Source organism: Vidua macroura, chromosome 17, assembly GCF_024509145.1.
Source record: "Vidua macroura isolate BioBank_ID:100142 chromosome 17, ASM2450914v1, whole genome shotgun sequence".
In the NCBI taxonomy this organism is placed as follows: Eukaryota; Metazoa; Chordata; class Aves; order Passeriformes; family Viduidae; genus Vidua; species Vidua macroura.
The window spans coordinates 11,703,335-11,727,107 of NC_071587.1; the positions used below are offsets into that span (position 1 = coordinate 11,703,335).

Genomic DNA, 23,773 nt, shown 5'->3' on the forward strand with positions numbered 1-23,773 from the left:
ACAGAGAGAGAAGATGTGGTGGGAAAAGAAAATTGTGGAGCAAAAAACAGGTGAGAAATGGGTTAGGGAGAGGAAGCAGAGAAGCCATGGGGCAGGAATAGAGGGGTGTGTGGCTGGGAAAAAATGTCCAACTCTACTGGTATGATTTTTCTCTGCCAAGACATCAATGGGGCCTGGGTTGCCCATGAGGCTTAAAATGATAATTATTTTACCTATCAAATCCTCAGATGTTCCCATTAAAGAAGCATTTGCATGTTACATCCCCTTTCTCAATATATGTAAGTACTGCAGTTACTCGTCTTGCATCAAATATGCTGCTTAAGTAGCACAGAGGGGCTTCCCAAAACCTTTGGTGCTGTCTTGTATATTTTTGTTATCATTGTTATGACTGGGGCTTCAAAACCAAATATATTTCCTCTCAATATCGCTGGCACCTTTCTGTGTTAAAAGTGCAGAAACATGTTTGTCATAACAAATATTTTTTAATTTATTTCATTTCTGCTAGTTGGAAAACTTTGCTCCAATATGCCACATCTGTCACAAAATTAAAATATGTTTCACACAAAAATAAAGAAGAAAACAAATGCATGAAGTAAGAATTGTTTTCTGCCTCATTTACACTAGTTATTTCTTTAAAATTAAGTAGGAACAATTGCAATATGTGTATTTAAGAAATTAACCTAAAATTCTATAGTATCAGAGTTGTTTAACAGTTAAAAAAAAATACAGATCACCGGTCCAGATCTCACTGTTGTGTGCTGGAGACAGACTGACATATCTGGTGAACAGTTGTTCTTTTTGTTCTGGTGGCTCTTCCCTGACATTACCGTGTGGATTGCTAATTGCAAAGGTTCTGGACGAAATGAGATCTCTAATAAAGCTGAAAATTACTCCGTGTTTTAAAAATGGTTTGACTTTGGATGAAAAGGAAGTAAAAGAGAACAAGACAAAAGTGCAAGCATTTGTTTAAAAGCTAGTATTTAATCTCCTTAAGTATTTTCTCTTAATTATTTAAATGAACATTAGGTTAGGACCATATTGCTTACGTATCAAACATGATTTGAACCTTCTAATAGCTTTTTTGCTTATTATATCTGGGAAATTGACTATTTTTTTTCTTTGTGTCGATAGCTTCTAGGTTACTATGTTGTCTTTTATGGATTTGTTCAGAGGAAATGATTGAATTTCAGGTGTTTTTATCAACATCCAAAGAAAACCAATGGCAAGGCACCGTGTCTGATGGGACACAACTGTCACAGCTCGGCCACACACAGATCAGCTCCAAAACAAAGACAGTCTGTTTAGAAAAAATCACTGGCTCCACATGCTTGTAAAACTGTTTTCTTTTTAATGTCTTAGCTAGAAAAATCCAAGTGATGGCACAGAGGGGCAAGAACAGATTTAGGTGCAAAAGACACCCATTTAACCACTTGCTCGGATCCTTAGATTACAACAGGATTACCGAGGAAGGAGTTAATGTGTAACTAACACAAGTGCTCTATAACTTTCCACCAGCCTCACGGAAAACTTGGCCTTTAACTTACGTTCTTTAGGTAATTTACATCTAGTGTATTTCCGGCAAATGACCAGCACTGAACCACTGAACCGACTCCCGTGGTTTTGAGAGCCAGGCCGGCCCCAGGCGGAGGCGGAGGCGGGACCCTCCGATCCCGGGAAGGGCACGCAGCTCGGCCCGGAGCCGCCGTGAGGAGCGCGGGCACAGCCGGTGCCGCCATGGCCCCGCCCACCGCCCCTCACGGCCGCGGGGCCGCCCGGGCCGAGGGGAAGGGGCGGGGCGAGCCCGGGGCGCGTCAGGCGGAAAGGGCGGGAGCCGCGCCCCGGAACGGAGCCCTCTGATTGGGCGCTGGCGGAGGCGCGCGCCCGCGAACGGCGGCGCGCGTGAGCCGTTGCCGCCCGCTGATTGGCCGGCCGGCGCGTCCCCTGCGGCGCGCGCTGACCTTGCCCCGCGGAGCCGCAGCCATGGTGGCGTATTGGCGACAGGCCGGGCTCAGGTACTGCCGTGTGAGGGAGCGCCGCGCGGGGTCACCGCGGTGCCGGGGGAACGCGGGTTTGGGGCGGGGGAGGCGGCTTTGGGGCCGGGCCCGGGTCTCACCGCCCTCTGTCGCCCCGGCCGCAGCTACATCCGGTACTCGCAGATCTGCGCCCAGGCTGTGCGGGCCGCCATGAAGCCGCAGTACAAAGCGGAGGCGGAGAGGGCAGCGCTGGCCACGGTGAAAACGGTGAAACCCAAAAAGGAGTGAATGTAAGTGGGTGGGGTGGGCTGGGTGCGTGGTTGGAGCTCTGTAGCGCAAGAGTGGCATTAGCGATAGTCTGTAACTGCTGAGTCCATTAATCCCCGGTATCTGGAGATAATCGGCTCGATTTCCAGGCATGGGAGTGGAGGGGATTGCGGCTGGTGTGGTGCGAGTGTGCGCAGGTGTTTGTGACCTGGTTACGTGTGGCATGGGAAACAGCCTAATCTCATTAGTGAGGGGAGATGTACTGTCTGTCAGGGCCTGCACTGGGGTTTGGTCACACTTGTTACGGGCTTACAGGACAGCTGGGGCTCTGTAGTGATGCTCACAGGTTTCTCTGTGATTTTCACGTCTCAGACTTGCTAAGCCAGCAGACAGCCTCTCTGAAATGCTCCTTCCCCTGATCAGCAAATTCGTTGTATGGGTTATCTGCTCTCTGTGAGACAGATGCTGCTTGTACCTTTATTTGTGCCATTCCATACATCACAAGCAGCTGAAATATTTTCTGTTCCCGATAGAACAGCTTCTATTCATGATCTGAGATTAAATATTATTATCTTTTGTTTAACGTGTACCTTGTACAAATTCTTGAATCAAATAACTTGTATTTTTAATCTCTTGTAGGAGCTGATCTGTGGTGAATAACAGCAAACTGCAAAGCTGTAGGCGAGCTCAAGGCTGCAGTGTAATGTCATCACATGAACTGTAGAACTTGCCTGTGTATGTAAATTGAAATGCAAATAAATGTAATTTCTGAACGTGTGGAAAGTGTAGTTCCTCTTGAAACAAAGTTTCTGTTCTACAGACACACTTACTTTTCAGTTCTGTTAAAATAAAAGACTGCTTTTAGCACAATCTGGACATTCAGTAGCAACATTGTTTATTTTTAAGCCAAATCTCTTTCTGTGTGTCATGCTGATATTTCAGGTACATAAATGAGTGAGAGATTTGATTATTGTTTAAAACCTTTCTGCCTACTTCATTTAAATGATTACTTTGGAAAAAATCCTGGCTAAAAGCTGTATTAACAGAGAATATAGCCTATAGTTTTGAAAACTGGAAGCAGGAGAGGGAGAGGGACACATGTTCCCTGGGAAGCAGGAATGGAGGGGGACACTGCTCTTGGCTGGGAGGCAAAGCTGCTCTTCAAGCTTGTGTGGTTCTGGGGAAAGTTTTCACATTTTCCTGCTGCTGTCATCCCTGTGTCCTCACAGCAGGGGTGACATTGTCCCACTGCACAGGAGAATTGGCTTCAGGTTCCTTCACCAAGACTGAACTCAAACATGAGGGGTTGCCTTCTTCAGAGTACAACAACCTTTGTTAAACCTTTTCATCTAAGAGTGTAACTAATTTAATTCAAAGTTAGTTCTTGCAAGAATAAACTATGGGGGTTTGTCTATCAAATGTTTCAAGTATAAAACCTTTATAGAATGGTATATAATCTTTTTTTAAAAGAATAATATAAATACATTTAAGTAGGCAGCTGTGATGTCAAGAAATTTTTTTCACCAAAGGCAAAATAAGATTTTGTTTTGATGACTGCCGTAGAATTTATATTAACAAACTACAAACCATTCTATGTCATTTTTGTTGTACTGAATGTTAGGAAAAAAATTACAGTAGTTAGTACCTAGGAAAAAAAATATCACACCAAAACTTTTACACAATGTCACAACTTAGTGTGCTAATGAAACTCAACCTGTAGTTAGAAATAGAAACAAACCACACCATGATAATGAATACAAGCTCTGCAATAATATAAGCCAGCAATGTGATAGAACAATTAGAATACTTATAAAATAAGAATGTGCATATTCAGTCATTTGCCCCCTGTTGTTTCTGCAGATCTACATCAGTCTGTGGAGTGGTAAGAGTCACTGCCTTTGGAGGCCTCAGAGATGTGCACATGTTCCTAAAACAGTTCACGATCAGCAGGGACTGTGTTTACCTGAGAATAAATAAATGTGATGAGCTGACAGCTGTTTTGCTGTTGCTTATGATCCTGATCTATATACACAGGCACAGTGGCTGTATAGTACATTCAGTATCTGGTGATTATATTCTAAAAGTGAATCCATTTACAGGAGAGGCTGGTATGAGATAACGTGTCTTCATGGTGGATCGGTTTTGGGAGAGATTTGATCTCAACAGTTTAAGACAGTAAAGCAGAGCTGCCATTAATTTCAAAAACACTGTGTTGTAATATCAGATATACTTGGCCAGATGCAGAGAAAAAGTTCTGAAGAAAAGTGATATTTTGGGTATGTAGATGATGGCTATTGCTTTGTCTTTAGTGAATGTGAACTGGCTCATTCAGAGAATGTTTTGATACTTTTTACTCTGCTTCCTTTTCTGGCTTGGCTTCTGCTTCCACTTCTACCTCTTCAAATTCCTCCACATCTGCAGTGGCGTCCTGGTACTGTTGGTACTCGGACACAAGGTCATTGGTGTTACCTTCTGCTTCAGAAAACTCCATCTCATCCATGCCTTCCCCCGTGTACCAGTGGAGAAAGGCTTTCCTTCTGAACATGGCCGAGAACTGTTCGGACACCCTGATGAAGAGCTCCTGGATGGCCGTGTTATTGCCAATAAACGTGGCTGCCATCTTCAGCCCTTGCGGCGGGATGTCGCACACGGCCACTTTGACGTTGTTAGGGATCCACTCCACAAAGTAGGAGCTGTTCTTGGTCTGGATAGACAGCAGCTGCTCGTCCACTTCCCTGGTGGACATTCTGCCCCTGAAGATGCAGGCGACGGTGAGGTAGCGCCCGCGGCGGGGGTCGCAGGCTGCCATCATGTTCCGGGCATCGAACATCTGCTGGGTGAGCTCTGGCACCGTCAGGGCCCGGTACTGCTGGCTGCCCCGAGCTGTCAGCGGGGCAAAGCCGGGCATGAAGAAGTGCAGGCGAGGAAAGGGCACCATGTTCACCGCCAGCTTCCGTAGATCCGCGTTCAGCTGGCCGGGGAAACGCAGCGAGGTGGTGACGCCGCTCATCGTTAGGGACACCAAGTGATTGAGGTCCCCATAGGTGGGATTGGTGAGCTTTAATGTCCTGAAGCATATATCATACAGAGCTTCGTTGTCAATGCAAAAGGTTTCATCTGTGTTCTCTATCAGCTGGTGGATGGAGAGGATGGCGTTGTACGGCTCCACCACTGTGTCGGACACCTTGGGCGAGGGCACAACGCTGAAGGTGTTCATGATCCTGTCGGGATATTCCTCTCTGATCTTGTTGATGAGGAGCGTCCCCATGCCTGAGCCCGTGCCACCACCAAGGGAATGGATGAGCTGGAACCCCTGAAGGCAGTCACAGCTCTCACACTCGTTCCTGACCACATCCATGACGTTTTCAATCAGTTCAGCACCTTCTGTGTAATGGCCCTTGGCCCAGTTGTTGCCAGCACCTGAATTACCTGTGAACAGAATTACAGAAAGAACAGCCACAAAGTTAACAGGAGAATTTTGAAAGGACTTCCAAGGCCCTTTTGGGACAGTTGCCTGCAGTCAGTTTGCTGGCAGTGTACTGTACATACCATGGATAAAGTTGTCTGGTCGAAAGAGGGGCCCAATTCTGCTGGACCGGACACTGTCCATCGTCCCAGGCTCCAGGTCCACCAGGATGGAACGGGGCACGTATTTATGGGCTGGAACAAAACAAAATTAATGCAAACAATCACTGCTAGTGGTCAAAGAGACAGAAAGTCCAATCCACCTAGAGTTGTTTAAGCTTTTTGTGGGTTTTTAAATTACTTATTTTACCCTCCCTGTTGGCTCTGCTGAGCACTTACAATAAGCCTCATTGAAGTACACGTTAATTCGCTCCAGCTGCAGTGGTGAATCCCCTCGGTAGTTCCCAGTAATGTCAATCCCATGCTCCTCACCAAGCACCTCCCAGAACTGCAAAAGGAAAGAGGTACAGCACGCTGAGAGTGATTTATTTATTTTCAGCACATGTTCAGCACCAGCTCTGGGAACTGTGCCTGAAGTAGGGGATGCTTTGCCATTTACTTACCAGATCAGAACAGGGACCCTTCTCTACCCCTCCCAAAAAAATTCAAGGGAAAAGTTTAGAAGACCATTTATGCTGCTTAGCTATGACCCATCCACTAATAGGTGGAGGTCCCCAATCTGTTCTCTTTATAGTAAAAGAAATTTGATGTTAGTTTAAAATTTTAAATAACAGTTACTTCTCAGTATGAGCTTAACAAGAAGGTTGTGAAGATGTGGATTAGGGAGAGTTGCTTTGAGTCCTGTCATGCACAAGTGGGACCGTGGCACAACAAAGCTGACATCATTGGGTAAATTTGTACGTGAACAAGCCTTTCCACAAACAGCTGCTGGTCCTAAATGTCCTATCTTGACACTCATATGGATGTGCTCTTGTGCTGGGCTCTTATCTGGGCAGCAGCCACAGCAGTGTTCATGCAGACACACCCACCCACTGTAATGACCAGGCTATTCTAATATTAAAGGTCTCCTGGGTTAGCATCCACTCCCATTTTGAGTGTACAAATACACCACTGTCAACAGGTGCATGTCCCATGCTCCATGTTCCATTAAAAGGAATCGAGGTTAGGTGTGGGAGAAGGGAGAAAGAACACAGCAGAACAATCCCTCAACTACCCCATGTCTTAAAAGACCTCCCAGCCCAAAATAGATAATCTTTGGACAACTTCCTACTTATCAATTAAAAAAAAAAAAAAAAAAAAAAAAAAAAAAAAAAAAAAAAAAAAAAGTATGGACACAGCATAGTAATTGAGGGATAATTTTACTCCTAGCCCAGAAAGTCAGCAATAGTGACTACTCCCTGTGTCACAGCATGCTACACAAAAATACTCCAAATGACACCTGTCTCTCACAGGAGGCCAGTGACACTTTGTGTCATTCTACGCTTTAACACAGGCTATGCTGTTGATTAATATGATCTTATATGATCTTTAAGACCCCTTCCAACCCAAACCATTGTATGATTCTGTGATATTGAAGAATAAAATGTGGCAGAGCTGCTGCATGGCTGAACTAAAGTACCAGCAATACAACTTCACAGCCCTGGAATTACTGGCTCTGTCACTTGCCCCAGTATCTTGCAGAGTATGTGAGTTCCCCCTGGGAATAGGAGTCCCAGCAGGAATGCTCTGGTGCACCTGTAATCACTGGGCCACAGTTATTGCAAATGAACATTACATGTAAAGGAAGAAATCCAGCTTTTGCCTTTCATACCAAAATACTCATGTTCCCTGCTAACATGCCATGCTTCCCACCACTGAGTACAAGGTAATTGTCCCCCCAAAAGTCCCCATCCATTGATGATGTGTGACCTGCTACCTCTGATCTCCTGCTAATAATGACTGTTGAAAAGAGACCTTACCTTGGATCCAATTTGGTTCCCACACTGGCCAATCTGCAGGTGCACGATTTCACGCATTTTGTGTGGCTCAGACCTGTCGGTGGCTACAACCTTGCCCAGGCTCTCCAGCACCCCAGAACAAGCCCTCTGCCTGCTGCTCTATCAGCTACACCCAGCACAGCCCGGCCCAGGGGCTCTTTTATACCCCAGGGACTGTCACTCAGCCAGCCAGGGGAGTAGCCAGCCCCAGGCACTGCAGCAGGAGCCAAGGGCCTCTTCACTGCCTGGGTACAGGTGCAACAGCACAGGTGCACCACTGAGTGGCTTGGAAAGCAGCATTGTCACATGTACCCTTTCCCAGTTGTCTGTGCAGCAGTGTGGTGCATGAATATATGTGCATATTCTGTTTGTGTTGCATTATTTTATATTACACATAATATATATACAAATATATGTGCATATGTAGAGATTATAGCCCGAAGTGAGTGATCTCAATTTATTAAGCACATGTGCTTCTGCCACATAATTTAAATTTTAACATCATATGAGTCATAGAGGACAACACCCATGACAAAAATGGTAAAAACTTGTGAGCAGGAGCCTCCTATAATCACAACATGCAGTTCATTGCAAGGCAAATTCCAGTTCACTAACAAGCATCATTCCTGATGTTTGACTACATGAAGGAGGGGAACAGGAGCAGGAACAAAAAACACTTTGGAACACATAAAAATAACACTGTACTCTCAATGATGCCTCGTCCTTAAATACTTATAGGAATCCATCATCTTTAGCCAAAACTTGAACTAACTTGTGACTAACTTGCACAGATGCTCTTTCTCCCTCTCTCTCTCTCTTCATTTCCTGACATTAAGAAATACAGCATTTCTAATTTTCTTGATTTCTTATATCTCAGATGTACTTCAGAACTTGCCAGCAAAATGCTAGAGGTGAAAACCCCGTTTCACTGAAGCTCTCTGAAGTGAACAGTAACATTCACTGAGTGAAACATCTTCCTGTGCTAAAGGAAACGACGTGAGGCAGAACAAAACACAGCACAGTCATGTTTGGCTGCTGATAACCAGGACCAATATCACTGAGCAGCAGAAACCCAGGGTAAGATGACTTCTGGAAGCCTAGAGCAGTTTCATGACATGTTAAATGACTGTCACTGCCTTGCAAGTGTTCCTTTTTAAGGATGGGGAAAGGAACTATAATTAGGAAAGCACCTTAAACTATTTAGCATAAAATGGTGACAGTGGAAGGGCTTGACTCACTGAACGTAACCACTCGAACACTTTGTGGGTTGCTAGAGATAAGGGATTTCTGAGCTTCCATACGGTTCCAGAAGAAAAATCAGCTTGTTCCAGGCTTCCCCTCCACTTGATGACTTCCACTTCTCCCACTAGCCACTGAAGGAACAGACAACAGCTCCTAACACAGAGTTCAGCACCAGAAGTGCATTGTGAAAAAATAGAGAGCAAGCATCCGTCACCCTCTGCCATGCTATGAGCATCCTGAGTAGGGAGCAATAAAAGGAAGACTTCAAATGCAGGTAGATTCATTTTGTTTCCTTAAAACACAAGCATTTTATAATTTTCCAAAAGATAAATATTCTCTAAGCTATTCAGTTTACCCAGCAAGACACACAAAATATTTTGTTCCATTGCCACATTGTCAATATCAAATACTAAATAAATACAATATTTAAAAATACATTTATATTAATTTATAAAAATATAAATCAATAAAAATATGCAATAAATTAATATAAATTAAAAAGATCAGCTTAGGAAGAGGCTGAAGGTGCTAATTCACTGTCCAGAAAATTTGACAAAATCATTTCAGCAGTAAATATATTCACTGAGCACATCTCACAAGGAAAGGGGGAAAAGGGAAGTAAAGGAAATATGCAATCACTCAATAGGTTGTCGTGGGGACAGGACATTTTCATGCTCATTATCCCAATCGTGGTTTCTGTTCCCTGTCCTCAGTTTGTTTTGTCTTCCTTCCCCCCCCCCCGGCTGGCTGCTGGCTTGCTGCTTAGCTTGCTTGCTGCTTTGGCTTGCTGCTGGCTGCATGCTTTGCTGGCTCTGCTTTCCTCTCTTTTTTCTCTGCTTTTCGCTGGCTTGCTTTTTTGCCAATTTTTTTCCCTTTTTCCCGGTTTCCGTTGTTCCCTTCCCCCCCCCCCCCCCCCCGAAGACATCGGACCTACTCCGGGCAGGAGCTCCCCCGGGGTCTGCGAAAGAAGCTGCGTACCCTCTGCAGCGAAGAGAGATACAGCTCAACCCTCTTGGACTGGTGAAAACATCTGTGGTCATCTTGGGCTATTTCTCTTGTGCTGGGGAGTGTTTTTTTGTTGTGCCTTAATAAACAAGTTTTTTCCACTTTCCCCTCTGAAGGAATTCCTCCCAAACCCGGTGGTGGGGGGAGGTTGCGGAGGGTTTGGTTTTCTATAGGGGGCTCCTTTGGAGGTGTTTTCCCCTAATTTGTCCAAAACCAGGACAAATAATTTGGTGGCCCGTACGGGGAGGCCCAGACAAAGTGGAAAAAACTTTATTCTAATAATATTTTTGCCTTTAACCGTTCTGCGGGAATATTGGTATGTCTCTTTTTAAAGTTATGATGTCATTTGGAGTGAAAGCCTGCCTCTATTTGTGGTCATTAGGGTTCTTCGAAGTTTTGATCGCTTTATGGTCCCTGGAGTTATTTTCTTATCCAGAAGTAGCTCCGGTATTGTCCCTAATACGTAGCTTTTGTAGCAGAGGGGCACTAACGAGAATATTTATCGGGCTGGGCTTGGCTGTAATACTCTGCAAGGGGCTTATAAAAATGTTGTTATCAGCTCCAGGAATGTATAACTCGTGGTTGTGGCTGTGTACTAAATTTGTTATGGGGGAGGAGGTTTTTCAGCCTTTGCTTTCCTTTTCCTCCTCCGAATTGTTTACATCTCTGTTAGGAAATGTCCTGTCCTCCCTGACTGCCAAGGATACCATCTTTCTGTTATTTAATTTAATAACCTTTCTCTATACTGTCCGCAGTTTATATAAGATGAAGGCTGAGATTTCTAGAGGGGCTGGTGAGACCTCTGATTTAGGAGAACAACTAAGGGTGAAAAATCCTGAGTGGTGCGGGAAATGGGAGGATATGGGCAAAATTTTAAAGGAGTTTTCTGATCCTGTAGTTTGGGACTTTCCATCCGAACACATCCAGAACCCAGCTGAGGTGGCAAAGTATCTGAAAGGGAAATGCCAGGATAACCCCAAGGAGGAAAGGATCATTGCAGTGAGCTGGGCCCTGGCATATGCTTATCGTACTCTGCTCGATACTGTAGGGCAGCAGACAGAGGAAGGGGGGCAGGGAGATAAACCAGCAGCAATCCCAGTCACTCAGGCTGCAGCCAACAGCCCAGGTTCGAACCCAGTAGTTAAACCAGACTGTAAGCCTCAACCAATGGCCGTGGCTACTAGCACACGAAGTGGAAAGTGCACAGAGAAGACTGATCGACCCGTGGATGACAATGATGAGTACGATGCAGGAGAAGGACCCTCAACACCTCCTGACATAAAATCAGGAGTCAAAGCAAGTGGCACCAGATCAGAGGCTAATATTGATTCCTTCTCCCTGAAGGACCTCCGAGGCCTAAGGAAGGATTATCGGCGACAGCCCGACGAATCTATAATTAGTTGGCTGGTCCGCCTTTGGGATGCGGCAGGGGAGGCTACCATTCTGGATGGCACTGAAGCAAGGCATTTGGGGTCCCTGTCACATGATCCTGTCATCGACCAAGGCATGATGAGGGGCGCTAGCCCTCAAAGCCTCTGGGAACGGGTCCTGGACAGCGTAGCACAAAGATATCTGTGTGCCGATGACCTCTATGTCCAGCAGACACGATGGAAGACCATAGAACAGGGGATCCAGCGCCTGAGGGAGATGGCAGTGGTGGAGATCATTTTTTCAGAAGATGTAACAATTAGGAATCCGGACCTGGTACCATGCACACCTGTAATGTGGAGAAAACTGGTGCGACTTGGGCCACCTGAATACGCTTCTGCTCTAGCAATAATGAAGCGGGAGGAGGTATATGAGACTGTACTCGATATGGCAAAGAAGCTTCGGGCATATGCGGATGCTGTACATGGCCCGACCCATGCCAGAATTGCAGCTGTGGAGACACGACTGCAGGAATTAGAAGGAAAAATAGAGGAAAGCCGCAAGAAACTCAGGGAAGAGATTAAGGAGGACCTCCTCCAAATCTCAGCTGTGCAAATTAGAGGCCCTGGCACCCAACGCAGACGTTCCTTTGTTGGGGAGAGAAGGTACACCCCACGAGCTGAGTTGTGGTTCTTCTTGCGTGAGTCTGGAGAAAACATGAGGAAATGGGATAGGAAGCCTACTGCTGTTCTGGCACAACGGGTGCGTGAATTGAAGGAAGGTCAGAAAAGGAAAGCAGCCCCAGTTGCCCGTAGCCGAACAGCCAGGTATGATGATGACACGTCTGATCCCCTTGAGGGAACCTCCAAGACATATGCCCAAGGAAAGAAGGATAATCAGGCATAGAGGGGCCCTGCCTCTAGCCAGGTAGAGGCATGGGAAAATCGTGTTTTCTGGACGGTGTGGATCCGATGGCCTGGCGCATCAGAGCCACAAGAATATAACGCTTTAGTGGATACTGGTGCACAGTGTACGTTAATACCATCGGGATATGTGGGGGCAGAGCCTGTTTTCATTGCCGGTGTGACAGGGGGATCACAACAACTGACCCTGGTGGAAGCTGAGGTGAGCCTGACTGGGAAGGAATGGAAGAAACATCCCATTGTGACCGGCCCAGGGGCTCCATGTATTCTGGGCATAGACTTCCTCCGGAGTGGCTATTACAAAGACCCGAAGGGATTCAGGTGGGCCTTCGGAATTGCCGCTGTAGAAGCAGAGAGCATTAAGCAATTAAACACCTTGCCTGGACTGACAGAAAACCCATCTGCAGTAGGGCTCCTAAGGGTGGAAGAGCAACGCGTGCCAATTGCGACCTCGACAGTGCATCGCCGGCAGTATAGAACGAATCGAGATGCCGTGATCCCCATCCACAAACTGATTCGTGAGCTGGAGAGCCAAGGGGTGGTTAGCAAAACCCACTCACCCTTCAACAGCCCCATCTGGCCTGTGCGTAAATCTGAAGGAGAATGGAGATTGACTGTGGACTACCGAGCATTGAATGAAGTGACTCCACCACTGAGCGCTGCTGTGCCGGACATGCTGGAGCTCCAGTACGAGCTGGAGTCCAAGGCAGCACAGTGGTATGCCACTATTGACATTGCTCATGCGTTTTTCTCCATTCCTCTGGCAGCAGAATGCAGGCCTCAGTTTGCCTTTACGTGGAAGGGAGTGCAATACACCTGGAATCGACTGCCCCAGGGGTGGAAGCACAGTCCTACCATCTGCCATGGACTGATCCAGGTTGCACTAGAAAAGGGTGAGGCTCCAGAACATTTGCAGTATATCGATGATATTATTGTGTGGGGGAAAACAGCAGCAGAAGTGTTTGAGAAAGGAGAGAAAATAATCCAGATTCTCCTGAAAGCCGGTTTTGCCATCAAGAGGAGCAAAGTCAAGGGACCTGCTCGAGAGATCCAGTTCCTGGGAGTGAAGTGGCAAGATGGACGGCGTCAGATTCCTACGGATGTCATCAACAAGATCACAGCTATGTCCCCACCAACCAACAAGAAGGAGACGCAAGCTTTCTTAGGCGCCATAGGTTTTTGGAGAATGCACATTCCTGAGTACAGTCAGATCGTGAGCCCTCTTTACCTGGTCACCCGCAAGAAGAACAATTTCCATTGGGGCCCTGAGCAGCAACAAGCTTTTGCCCAGATTAAGCAGGAAATTGCTCATGCAGTAGCCCTTGGCCCAGTCAGGACGGGACCAGAGGTCAAGAATGTGCTCTACTCTGCAGCCGGGAACCATGGTCTGTCCTGGAGCCTTTGGCAGAAAGTGCCTGATGAGACTCGAGGCCGACCACTAGGATTTTGGAGTCGGAGCTACAGAGGGTCTGAAGCCAACTACACCCCAACAGAGAAGGAAATTTTGGCTGCCTACGAAGGAGTCCAAGCTGCCTCAGAGGTAATTGGTACAGAAGCACAACTCCTCCTGGCACCCCGACTACCGGTGCTGGGGTGGATGTTCAGAGGAAAGGTTCCTACTACCCACCATGCCACCAGTGCTACATGGAGCAAGTGGATTGCCCTCATCACGCAGCGCGCCCGTATTGGTAAACTGAATCGCCCTGGGATTTTGGAAGTGATTACAAATTGGCCTGAAGGTGAAAACTTTGGTGTCACAGACGAAGAACAAGAACCAGTGACACGGGCTGAAGAGGCTCCACCCTACAACCAATTGCCAGCAGAGGAAACACGCTATGCTCTTTTCACTGACGGTTCCTGTCGCGTCGTAGGAATGAATCGGAAGTGGAAAGCAGCTGTATGGAGCCCCACACGACAGGTCGCAGAGGCCACTGAAGGAGAAGGTGGATCAAGTCAACTTGCTGAACTCAAAGCTGTTCAACTGGCCCTAGACATTGCAGAAAGGGAGAAGTGGCCGAGGCTCTACCTCTATACTGATTCATGGATGGTAGCCAATGCTCTGTGGGGATGGCTGGAGAGATGGAAAGGGGCTAACTGGCAGCGTCGAGGAAAACCAATCTGGGCTGCTGAAGAATGGAAAGACATTGCTACCCGGGTAGAGAAACTGCCTGTGAAGGTTCGCCATGTAGATGCTCATGTCCCCAAGAGTAGAGCTAATGAAGAACAGCAAAACAATCAGCAGGTAGATCAGGCTGCAAAGATAGGGGTGTCAAAGATAGATTTAGATTGGCAACACAAGGGGGAGTTGTTCCTAGCGCGATGGGCCCATGATGCCTCAGGCCATCAGGGTAGAGATGCCACCTATAAGTGGGCACGAGACCGAGGGGTGGATTTAACCATGGACAGTATCTCTCAGGTTATCCATGATTGTGAGACGTGTGCTGCCATCAAACAGGCCAAGCGGGTGAAGCCCCTATGGTATGGGGGACGGTGGTCCAAGTACAAGTATGGGGAGGCCTGGCAGATTGACTACATCACACTGCCTCAAACCCGCCAAGGCAAGCGCTACGTGCTCACAATGGTGGAAGCCACCACAGGATGGTTGGAAACCTACCCTGTGTCTCATGCTACTGCCCGTAACACCATCCTGGGCCTTGAAAAGCAGGTCCTTTGGAGGCATGGTACCCCTGAGAGGATTGAGTCAGACAATGGGACTCATTTTAAGAACAGCCTTATCAACTCCTGGGCTAGGGAACATGGCATTGAGTGGGTGTACCATATCCCCTACCATGCACCAGCTGCAGGCAAGGTAGAGAGGTACAATGGACTGTTAAAAACCACCTTGAAAGCATTGGGTGGGGGATCTTTCAAAAACTGGGAGCAGCATTTGGCACAGGCCACCTGGTTAGTTAACACCCGAGGTTCCACCAATCGAGCAGGTCCTGCCCAGTCTGAGTCCCTGAATATAGTAGACGGAGATAAAGTCCCAGTGGCACATATCAGAGGTTTGTTAGGGAGGACAGTGTGGATCAATTCTGCCTCGAGTACAGACAAACCCATTCGTGGGATTGTCTTTGCTCAGGGACCAGGTTGTACATGGTGGATAATGCAGAAAGATGGAAGAACACGATGTGTACCTCAGGGAGACCTGATTGTGGGGTGAGACTCACATGCAAACATCTCAATTTGCTGGATGTTACTGCCATTGTTTCTACATTAAACCACACAGACATGGGACAGAAGGAAATGTGTAAATGTCGAAAGTCAGAGCAAGTGAGAATGGAAGGGAATGTGTAAGTGTGGAAGGTTTGAGCAGGTGGGAAGGAAGCTCAGTAACATGTTCACGATATGGGATAAGGGGTGGAATGTCGTGGGGACAGGACATTTTCATGCTCATTATCCCAATCGTGGTTTCTGTTCCCTGTCCTCAGTTTGTTTTGTCTTCCTTCCCCCCCCCCCGGCTGGCTGCTGGCTTGCTGCTTAGCTTGCTTGCTGCTTTGGCTTGCTGCTGGCTGCATGCTTTGCTGGCTCTGCTTTCCTCTCTTTTTTCTCTGCTTTTCGCTGGCTTGCTTTTTTGCCAATTTTTTTCCCTTTTTCCCGGTTTCCGTTGTTCCCTTCCCCCCCCCCCCCCCCCCGAAGACATCGGACCTACTCCGGGCAGGAGCTCCCCCGGGGTCTGCGAAAGAAGCTGCGTACCCTCTGCAGCGAAGAGAGATACAGCTCAACCCTCTTGGACTGGTGAAAACATCTGTGGTCATCTTGGGCTATTTCTCTTGTGCTGGGGAGTGTTTTTTTGTTGTGCCTTAATAAACAAGTTTTTTCCACTTTCCCCTCTGAAGGAATTCCTCCCAAACCCGGTGGTGGGGGGAGGTTGCGGAGGGTTTGGTTTTCTATAGGGGGCTCCTTTGGAGGTGTTTTCCCCTAATTTGTCCAAAACCAGGACATAGGTGTTTTTCCTCTTGCTGAAAATAGCTCCCTAGGATCATGTGCCTCCTCTGAAGCGCTTCCTTATAGAGCCTTAAAAATTCTGGCACATGACAGCAGGTAGCTGAGATGCTTTGTGAAGCGGATGTGGGCTTGGGTTTCTTTTCCCTCTCCTTCCCATCTGCATTTCTGTGAACCTCTAAGTCTGACTTTATCCCAAACCCGGCCTAGGAGGGGCTGCTTCTGTGTAGATTTAGTTGCAGACCGGTCTCTGCTCAGCCCAGAGAAGCCCCAGGCTTGTTAACAGCCCGAGGCACTTCCCAGCACAGCCGCGGCACACGTGCAGCTGCAGATTAGCAGAGAGAGGCTCCGGGGAGAGAGGGGCTGTGCTGCACGGGCCGGCTCACGGGGACTTTTGGCACTGGGAGATTAGGAGCAGCCTGGCAGTGGGCACAGCTATTGCAGCTGTCCCACAGTGCCTGTTATCAGGCTGCTCACTGCTTCCAGATACCACAGCCCTGGTGATGGGCTTGAGCTCAGACCACAAAGACGCCAGGCTTTTGTGGTTGCTGGGCTTTTTGTTGTTGCTTTTGTTTTCTTGGTTGATTTTTGGGGTTTTTTAACACTATCCCAAATAAATATGCATGTGCAAGGAGGCATTCTGGGATACTCTTTTTTCATGGTTTGCTTGGGAGGAACTGGCTTTTCAGAGTAGCAGAGAAGGTTGTTGAGAGGAAATCCTATTCAGTTTGAGATAAGCCTGGCTACAGGCCATCAGATAATTTTACAGAGATCTGTGAATGGCTACCAGACAAGCTGATGCAAGTCTTAACTAACCTGGGCTAGCTGAATCACCTTTAGGAATGATACCAAAAAACACTGCATTCAAGTCACAGGCTCATTCGTGCTCTGCTGTTCCTTTTGGTGCGTTGGTTCTCTGTGCCTCAGTTTCTCTATTCAGTGTGGCGCTAATAAACCTCAGGCCCTCTACAAAAAGTGCTGAAAGCTAAGGAAGAGAAGCTAGAAGGGGAGAACTGTCTGTGGTTTACTAAATCAGTTTATCAAACATGAAAGCTTCTAGCTAACGTAAGGAAAAGAGACTGGTAATCCTTTCACACAGTCACTAGAAGCTTCTACAGGAAAATTAGAAAACTATTTTTACTATTGACTAAATCTTCTAGCAAATAACAAAGAACCTTCAGATGTTCAAACCCTAAGGAGCAGCCTAGAAAATGGGAACAGGCCTGTGTTCCTTTGCTAATTGTAGCATTAAAGGGCTTGAGAAATCCAGAACTTGGGACTAGGAAAAAAACAACCACCAAACAAAAACCAGTCACAGCCGCTGGCCACAGTCTAGCACAATGCTGAGGTGTTAGGCTAAAGGTGAAGAAACCTGTAACAGGGCCTGTCCCAGATACAAGTCCTCTTCTCACAACCCATGTGACCAAATTTTTGAGCTGGAAACGTCACTGGGGGCTGGGAAGGCGGGATCTGAGTTTGTTCCTCGTCCCCAAGAGATCCATCAGACACCCTGAGGCGGCACCGAGGGGGGCGCAGGGCTGTCCCGCTGTCCCCGCCGGCCGCAGGTGAGCGCGGCCCGGCCCGGCCCCGCCCGTCCCTCCGCTCCTCCCCTTCCCTCCCTCACGCCGCCCTTAAACCCCAGTGCGGCCGCATCCCGGGCACTGCCGCTGTCCCGGCATGGCCACGCCGCTCCAGCCCCTCATCCCGCTCCTGCTGCTCTGCGGCTGCCTCTGCCCGCCCGCCCGCGCCGGGCTCTACTTCAGGGAAGGGCGGCACTGCTACAGACCGGCCCCGCGCAAGGCGCCCGGCCTCAGGTGAGCTTCGGTCCCTGGAGCCCTCCCGGCTCGCGGGGCGGAGAGGAGCGCTGGGAAGGGCTGGGCAGGCACAGCCGGGGCTCGGGACGCGGCTCGGGGTGCCCGGGGGTGGGGGGCTTCGGGGGGAGGGTTCGGGGTGCCCGGGGAGGGTTCGAGGTGCCCCGGGGGTGGGTTCGAGGTGCCCCGGGGGTGGGTTCGGGGTGCCCAGGGGGGGTTCGAGGTGCCCCGGGGGTGGGTTCGGGGTGCCCCGGGGAGGGTTCGAGGTGCCCCGGGGGTGGGTTCGGGGTGCCCAGGGGGGGTTCGGGGTGCCCGGGGAGGGTTCGAGGTGCCCCGGAGATGGGTGGGTTCGGGGTGCCCGGGGGGTGGGTTCGGGGTGCCCGGGGTGGGTTCGGGGTGCCCGGGGAGGGTTCGAGGTGCCCCGGGGGTGGGTTCGGGGTGCCCAGGGGGGGTTCGGGGTGCCCGGGGAGGGTTCGAGGTGCCCCGGAGATGGGTGGGTTCGGGGTGCCCGGGGGGGTGGGTTCGGGGTGCCCGGGGGGGTGGGTTCGGGGTGCCCAGGGGGGGGTTCGGGGTGCCCCGGGTGTGGGTGGGTTCGGGGTGCCCCGGGGGGGGGGTTCGGGGTGCCCGGGGGGGGGGGGTTCGGGGTGCCCGGGGGGGGTTCGGGGTGCCCGGGGTGGGTTCGGGGTGCGCGGGGTGGGTTCGGGGTGCCCGGGGGGGGTTCGGGGCCGCTCCGGCCGTGCCGGGTCCGGGGGGGGGGGGCGGTCACGAGACCTCGGTGCCGGAGCGGTCACGCCGCGGTCACGTGACCCCGCCGGACCCTGGCGGGCTCGCTGTGAAACTCGGTGAAATCCGTGGGTTTGTGTTGTTTTTTTTTTGTTTTTTTTTTTTTTTTTTTTTTTTGTTTTGTTTTTGTTTGTTTGTTTTGCTTTGTTTTGTTTTGAATACTCGCCCGTCGTGCTCCGGGGGATGCCGGCGCTGCCTCCCCGCCCCGTCCCCCCCGCAGGACCTACCCCCGCCCGCACGAGTACCTGGACGTGTCGGCGCTGCCGCAGAGCTGGGACTGGAGGAACGTGAATGGGGTGAATTACGCCAGCACCACTCGGAACCAGCACATCCCCCAGTACTGCGGGTCCTGCTGGGCCCACGGCAGCACCAGCGCCTTGGCAGGTACCCTCGGGCTCACCTGGCAGGCTGGCTCCCCGCTGGAATCGGGAGTTTTCAGGAAGCAAAGGAAGTTTAGCTTCAAGTTACTGGCAGCTGGTATAAGGTGCTAAATCACTGCAGTGACTAACGGCTGAGATGTCTGTGAATACACCAGAGCAGTGGGAATGCCCAAGGGGAAGGCAAGGAGGGTTGGTTTCAATACAAAAAGCAACCAGAGTGAGGCTGTCTCCACCTTATCCAAAGGCAGCAAGGGGGGAATGCTGGTGTGTGGTTAAAAACCTGTTTGCAGAAGGAATGTGGCCATAGCTCCTCCCAAACTGCTCTTTAGGTCCTGGGGTAAGAGCTGGGGTTTCTGCCTCCCCTCAGAGGTGTGGTGATGGCAGCAGCAGAAGCAAAAGAGTTGTCAGGTCTCCTTCCCCCTTCTGGTACCTTTCCTTCCCCCTTCTGGTACTACAGCAGGGGCTCTCCAGCCATGCTGGCAATGAGGAAATGTGGGGTATTTGCTGCAGGAGCCCTGTCATTCCATGAACTGACCATCACAGCAGACACATAAGTCTGATTTCAGCCTTTTTCTTGGTCACGAGGAAGTAGTGGTTTGCTACAGATGGAGAAGTAGTGGCTCTAGAGAGAATGCATGATTTGCATGCAACAGTTATGTGCTGGAGAAGCACCACTTGCACAGGGAGGCTGTAGGAAAATTACCTGTGAAGGAGAAACAGAGGAAACTGGGGAGAAGGGGGAAGATAAAGCAGGTGTGAGCAGACAGCAGGAATCATGCAGCATACAAGGATGTGGGCATGTATGACACCTGCCAGGATGGAGTAAAGTACTGGGATAGGTAAAATACAGCAACTTGCAGGAAGATTAGGCTGGAATGATAGCTCCCTGTTCTGTCAAGTTTATTTGAATGTTGTTGGTCCTAATAGGATTTAAAGTACTACAGTGGCATCAGTTAAGTCTGTTAATGCAGAAAAGCAGTTTATAAATACTTGTCAGGAAGCTTTTCCGCCAAGTAAGCTTCTTGTTTCTGACAGAAGAAGGCAGCAGGGTGGTGGTGCCTGTCTGAGATGGCAGAAAAACAGTGAGGTGCTGATGTAACAGCAAGGAGATAACTGTGAAAGCTTTCTCCTACATTGAGACTGGCTCACAGAGCCAGCAGCCTGGGCTCCATGGGCTTATGTTTATGCATGGGCTTATACATAAATCTCTACTCCTGTAAAAGATGCTGCTCAGAGCTGTTTTTATGATGTGTATTTGAAAACTCTTTGCTGTCAAAGTCAGGAAACAGGTCTAGAAGTTTTCAGAAGCTGTGGCTTGAATTAAAAAAGGTTTAGTGCTCTTCAAGGCTTTAGACAGATCTTACTCATCTCCCTGTTTTTGCTGAGTTTTTAATGGAAAAACCCCTCCTAATGGAAACCCACAATAATAACTCACCTCTGGTTTGAATTAGGTCATGCTGTGTTCCTCACTGCAGACAGCAGAGGCTTTTCCAACCACAAGTGCTGCTGTCTGCAGGCACTCTACGGGCTCAATGAAGAGGAGACAGTTTCAAAACCAGTTGCAATGTGTAGCCACCCACGTATTCCAGCAACAAACGCCACTTTCTTATCCTTACAGACCGAATCAACATCAAGAGGAAAGGTGCTTGGCCCTCTGCCTACCTGTCTGTGCAGAACGTCATCGACTGCGCTGACGCCGGCTCCTGCGAGGGCGGGGACCACTCCAGGGTCTGGGTGTACGCCCACGACCACGGCATCCCCGACGAGACCTGCAACAACTACCAAGCCAAGGATCAAAGTAGGATGTCTCTGCTTTGCTGGAGGATTTCTTCCCAGGTTCAGCAGATCTTAGTGTGCTTAAAAAAAAAAAAATGTTTTGGGTTTTCAGAGTACTGGTTCCTGCTGTTTGGCTGACAGAACAGGTTTTATTTACGGGCCTGTGTGTCTTCTGCTCCAGACAGCACTAAATCATGCTCAGGCAAGTTTGCACAGCTGAGTTGTTTTAACTTAATCTCTTAAATCTGTGACACACAATCTCTAATGTACTGAAATATTTACAAGTGTCACCTCAAGCTGAACAAAGGAGGAATTTAACCTTTGGTCATGTATGACTGGAATGGTTTCTCTATGTCCTCAACAAAGTATTTATACCTGTGAAGTAAAGAACAGTAAGTGGTGATAATAGGGACTTTAAATGTGGTTTCCAGAAAATAATTGAGTTCACCAGAGAGAATATGTATTAATAATTACTCTGAAGTTATTAGTATCTGCCTCAATTAAATTATAAAAGCTGTGTCCTACAGTCACTTCACTTGAAGGAAAATACCTTCCTGCAGATTACCTCCAGTGGTAATCTCGCCTTTGTTTTACAGAGTGTAAGAAGTTCAACCAGTGTGGAACTTGTGTCACTTTTGGAGAATGCCATGTGATCAAGAACTACACTCTCTGGAAAGTTGCTGACTATGGGTCTGTCAGTGGAAGAGAAAAAATGATGGCAGAAATCTACACTAATGGACCAATTAGGTAAAAAAAAAAATACATGAAACTCAGTGTGCATTTTCACTCTAGCACGTGTCAGCAGCTCTGCACTAACATGCAGATTTTAGTTTGCATATAAACTGAGATCAGAATTCAAGATGCAAGAAAACCAGCTGGTTTTTAGCCAGGCCCCTGCCCTGATCCCCTTGTATGAAACCTTCTCTCTCTGTTTTCTTGCAGCTGTGGCATAATGGCTACTGAAAAGCTGGATGCCTACACAGGGGGACTGTACACAGAGTACAACCCCGCACCTACAGTGAATCACATCGTCTCTGTGGCTGGCTGGGGAGTGGAAAATGGGACAGAATATTGGATAGTTCGTAACTCCTGGGGCGAGCCCTGGGTAAGGAGACATGGGAACACGCTTCTGGCTTTGGAGGGTGGGGTTTGTCACTTGCAAAACTACAGCCTGTGGATATAAAACTGAAACTTTCTTTGAACTAGACTACAGTTTAAAAATGACACCCAGCCAATCTGAAGACAAGGATATTTGGCCAAAGCTCTTTGAGTAATGTCAACTCTATCTCAAATTCTACCTCTCAAGGATGTGCAGCTCCTGTTAAGGGCAACTGTAAATTGCTGTTAGTTGTAGACAAAAATCCAGTCACGTCCCTGGACTGGATGAGTGGGATGTCAATTCACCAAAGCAGGTTGCCTCATGACTCCAGGGTTACACTTCAGCTTGAGTGAATTCCTCCATTCACTTAAATCACTCATCTTTGGCAGACAGAACAGACTCACCAACACACAATTTCTACAGTTGTTTCCTAATTTACAATGCAAATTAAATCCTTTACAGGGTGAAAGAGGGTGGCTGAGGATTGTGACCAGTGCCTATAAGGGTGGAAGAGGAGCAGACTACAATCTAGCTATTGAAGAGGACTGCACATATGGAGATCCTATACTGCCTTGATTCTACATGCTACAGCTTTGTGTTTAGGTACTTTGTTTGGAAGCTTCCCAGCACAACCTCCTCTTGTTTAAAGAATAGCCTAAGACTCCTTCACAGTTCAACACCATCAGGCAGTTCTGCAAAATTAGCCCAGATGCAACACACAATGCCTTCAGAAAATACAGAACTGCCCTAATTTTATCTACATCTTGAAGTAATTCACCCATGAAGGAGTTGTCTACCTTGATGCACAGTATGAAAATCACACTGACAGAATCACAGAACATGTACGTGTAAATACCTATTTTTTTAAATAAAAACAAATTATGTAGATGTACTGGAAAAGTATACTCAATATTTGGGTCTAGAACTTCTTTTAAATTCTGTGACAGTACTGACCAAATATGTTGCAATGATGCAAAAGCCATGGTAACTCTAGACATGGTAAATTAAAAATATGAAACCCTGTTTTTCTTGACCTCCTGGTGAAACAGTGGTGTTGGAATTCTTAAATAATGAAGTTGCTTTTATCCACTAAAATTATATAATGGGAATTACTTTAACTAAGAGACAGTCTAAACACTTCTTATTTAATTAGTCTTGTCTTTGCTCAAATTTCTTAATATGTGACTGTGCCCTTTCTCTCCTAAAGAGAAAATTGCCATAATGCAGAACTCCTCACTAATATGACAAATCAGTGCCATATCAGATGTTACTACGTGGAATTGCTGATTTAATAAATAGACTTTTTCTCTTACATGACTGGGTATTTACTATAAGAGCTTATTAATAGAGGTGTGTGGTTGTCTCCACCTCGATGGTGCTGCTTTCACTGGTCTTTTTCTTCGGGAAGGCCTGATGGACAATTTTATACAGCAATGGTGCTGGTTCAAACAACTGGGTATGAACAGGACCACAGCATCACAAAGGGTTTAACGAATTAAAAATCATCTACAGAGGAACTGTTTAGAGGAAGTGATACCAAGCAGAACATAGGAAAATAAAAATAAACCTTGTTTAAACTGCTGGCAAAGCTGCAGTGGACACAGAGCAAACTGCTCTTATCACCAAGAGCTTGTACAGGGCTGTACCCTAAATTGATTTTCTATAGAGTGAATAATTTGTTGTTAATTCTACAGTTTACTTAAGCTACAAAAACTAGGTCTCAAATTTTTAAATTGTGAGAGTTAGCTGGAACAATATAAATCTTCAAAGATAAGCAAGGAAGTTCAAAACAGCATCTA

The 23,773-nt window shown here is 47.9% G+C and overlaps 3 protein-coding genes across 6 annotated transcripts; 2 read left to right on the forward strand and 1 right to left on the reverse strand.

Annotated features, from left to right (window-relative positions):
* The first annotated feature begins 1,904 nt into the window (after positions 1-1,904).
* Positions 1,905-3,017, forward strand: ATP5F1E (ATP synthase F1 subunit epsilon). 2 transcript variants are annotated; one of them, XM_053992733.1, is made up of 3 exons: positions 1,905-2,012; positions 2,138-2,267; positions 2,883-3,017. In XM_053992733.1, the coding sequence occupies exons 1-2, from the start codon at positions 1,981-1,983 to the stop codon at positions 2,259-2,261; spliced, it is 156 nt and encodes a 51-aa protein (XP_053848708.1). In that variant the 5' UTR covers positions 1,905-1,980; the 3' UTR covers positions 2,262-2,267; positions 2,883-3,017. The 2 variants fall into 2 exon arrangements, with proteins under 2 accessions (XP_053848708.1, XP_053848709.1); XM_053992734.1 differs by having other exon boundaries at positions 2,138-2,263; positions 2,880-3,017.
* A 6-nt stretch (positions 3,018-3,023) lies between these two features.
* TUBB1 (tubulin beta 1 class VI) lies at positions 3,024-18,019 on the reverse strand. 3 transcript variants are annotated; one of them, XM_053992725.1, is made up of 5 exons: positions 17,912-18,019; positions 16,999-17,124; positions 6,045-6,153; positions 5,790-5,900; positions 3,024-5,669 (listed from the first exon to the last, which is right to left on the reverse strand). In XM_053992725.1, the coding sequence occupies exons 4-5, from the start codon at positions 5,848-5,850 to the stop codon at positions 4,591-4,593; spliced, it is 1,140 nt and encodes a 379-aa protein (XP_053848700.1). In that variant the 5' UTR covers positions 5,851-5,900; positions 6,045-6,153; positions 16,999-17,124; positions 17,912-18,019; the 3' UTR covers positions 3,024-4,590. The 3 variants fall into 3 exon arrangements, with proteins under 3 accessions (XP_053848700.1, XP_053848701.1, XP_053848699.1); XM_053992726.1 differs by lacking the exon at positions 16,999-17,124 and having other exon boundaries at positions 17,912-18,017; XM_053992724.1 differs by lacking the exons at positions 16,999-17,124; positions 17,912-18,019 and adding an exon at positions 7,625-7,844.
* CTSZ (cathepsin Z) lies at positions 17,138-23,286 on the forward strand. The gene is made up of 6 exons (XM_053992728.1): positions 17,138-17,939; positions 18,940-19,103; positions 20,718-20,897; positions 21,472-21,622; positions 21,818-21,980; positions 22,437-23,286. Exons 1-6 carry the CDS (start codon positions 17,803-17,805, stop codon positions 22,548-22,550), a joined length of 909 nt encoding a protein of 302 aa, XP_053848703.1. The 5' UTR covers positions 17,138-17,802; the 3' UTR covers positions 22,551-23,286.
* Positions 23,287-23,773: the final 487 nt, after the last annotated feature.

What these genes read in the sequence shown, in the direction of transcription:
- CTSZ (XM_053992728.1), top strand. Translation starts at nt 17,803, where the DNA reads ATGGCCACGCCGCTCCAGCCCCTCATCCCGCTCCTGCTGCTCTGCGGC. An exon ending in CGCAAGGCGCCCGGCCTCAG is followed by an intron (nt 17,940 to 18,939) that starts GTGAGCTTCGGT and finishes TCCCCCCCGCAG; the next exon opens with GACCTACCCCCGCCCGCACG. An exon ending in CAGCACCAGCGCCTTGGCAG is followed by an intron (nt 19,104 to 20,717) that starts GTACCCTCGGGC and finishes TTATCCTTACAG; the next exon opens with ACCGAATCAACATCAAGAGG.
- TUBB1 (XM_053992724.1), bottom strand. Translation starts at nt 7,681, where the DNA reads ATGCGTGAAATCGTGCACCTGCAGATTGGCCAGTGTGGGAACCAAATT. An exon ending in GGAACCAAATTGGATCCAAG is followed by an intron (nt 6,154 to 7,624) that starts GTAAGGTCTCTT and finishes TTCCTTTTGCAG; the next exon opens with TTCTGGGAGGTGCTTGGTGA. An exon ending in GTACTTCAATGAGGCTTATT is followed by an intron (nt 5,901 to 6,044) that starts GTAAGTGCTCAG and finishes GTTTTGTTCCAG; the next exon opens with CCCATAAATACGTGCCCCGT.
- ATP5F1E (XM_053992733.1), top strand. Translation starts at nt 1,981, where the DNA reads ATGGTGGCGTATTGGCGACAGGCCGGGCTCAG. An exon ending in TGGCGACAGGCCGGGCTCAG is followed by an intron (nt 2,013 to 2,137) that starts GTACTGCCGTGT and finishes CCCCGGCCGCAG; the next exon opens with CTACATCCGGTACTCGCAGA.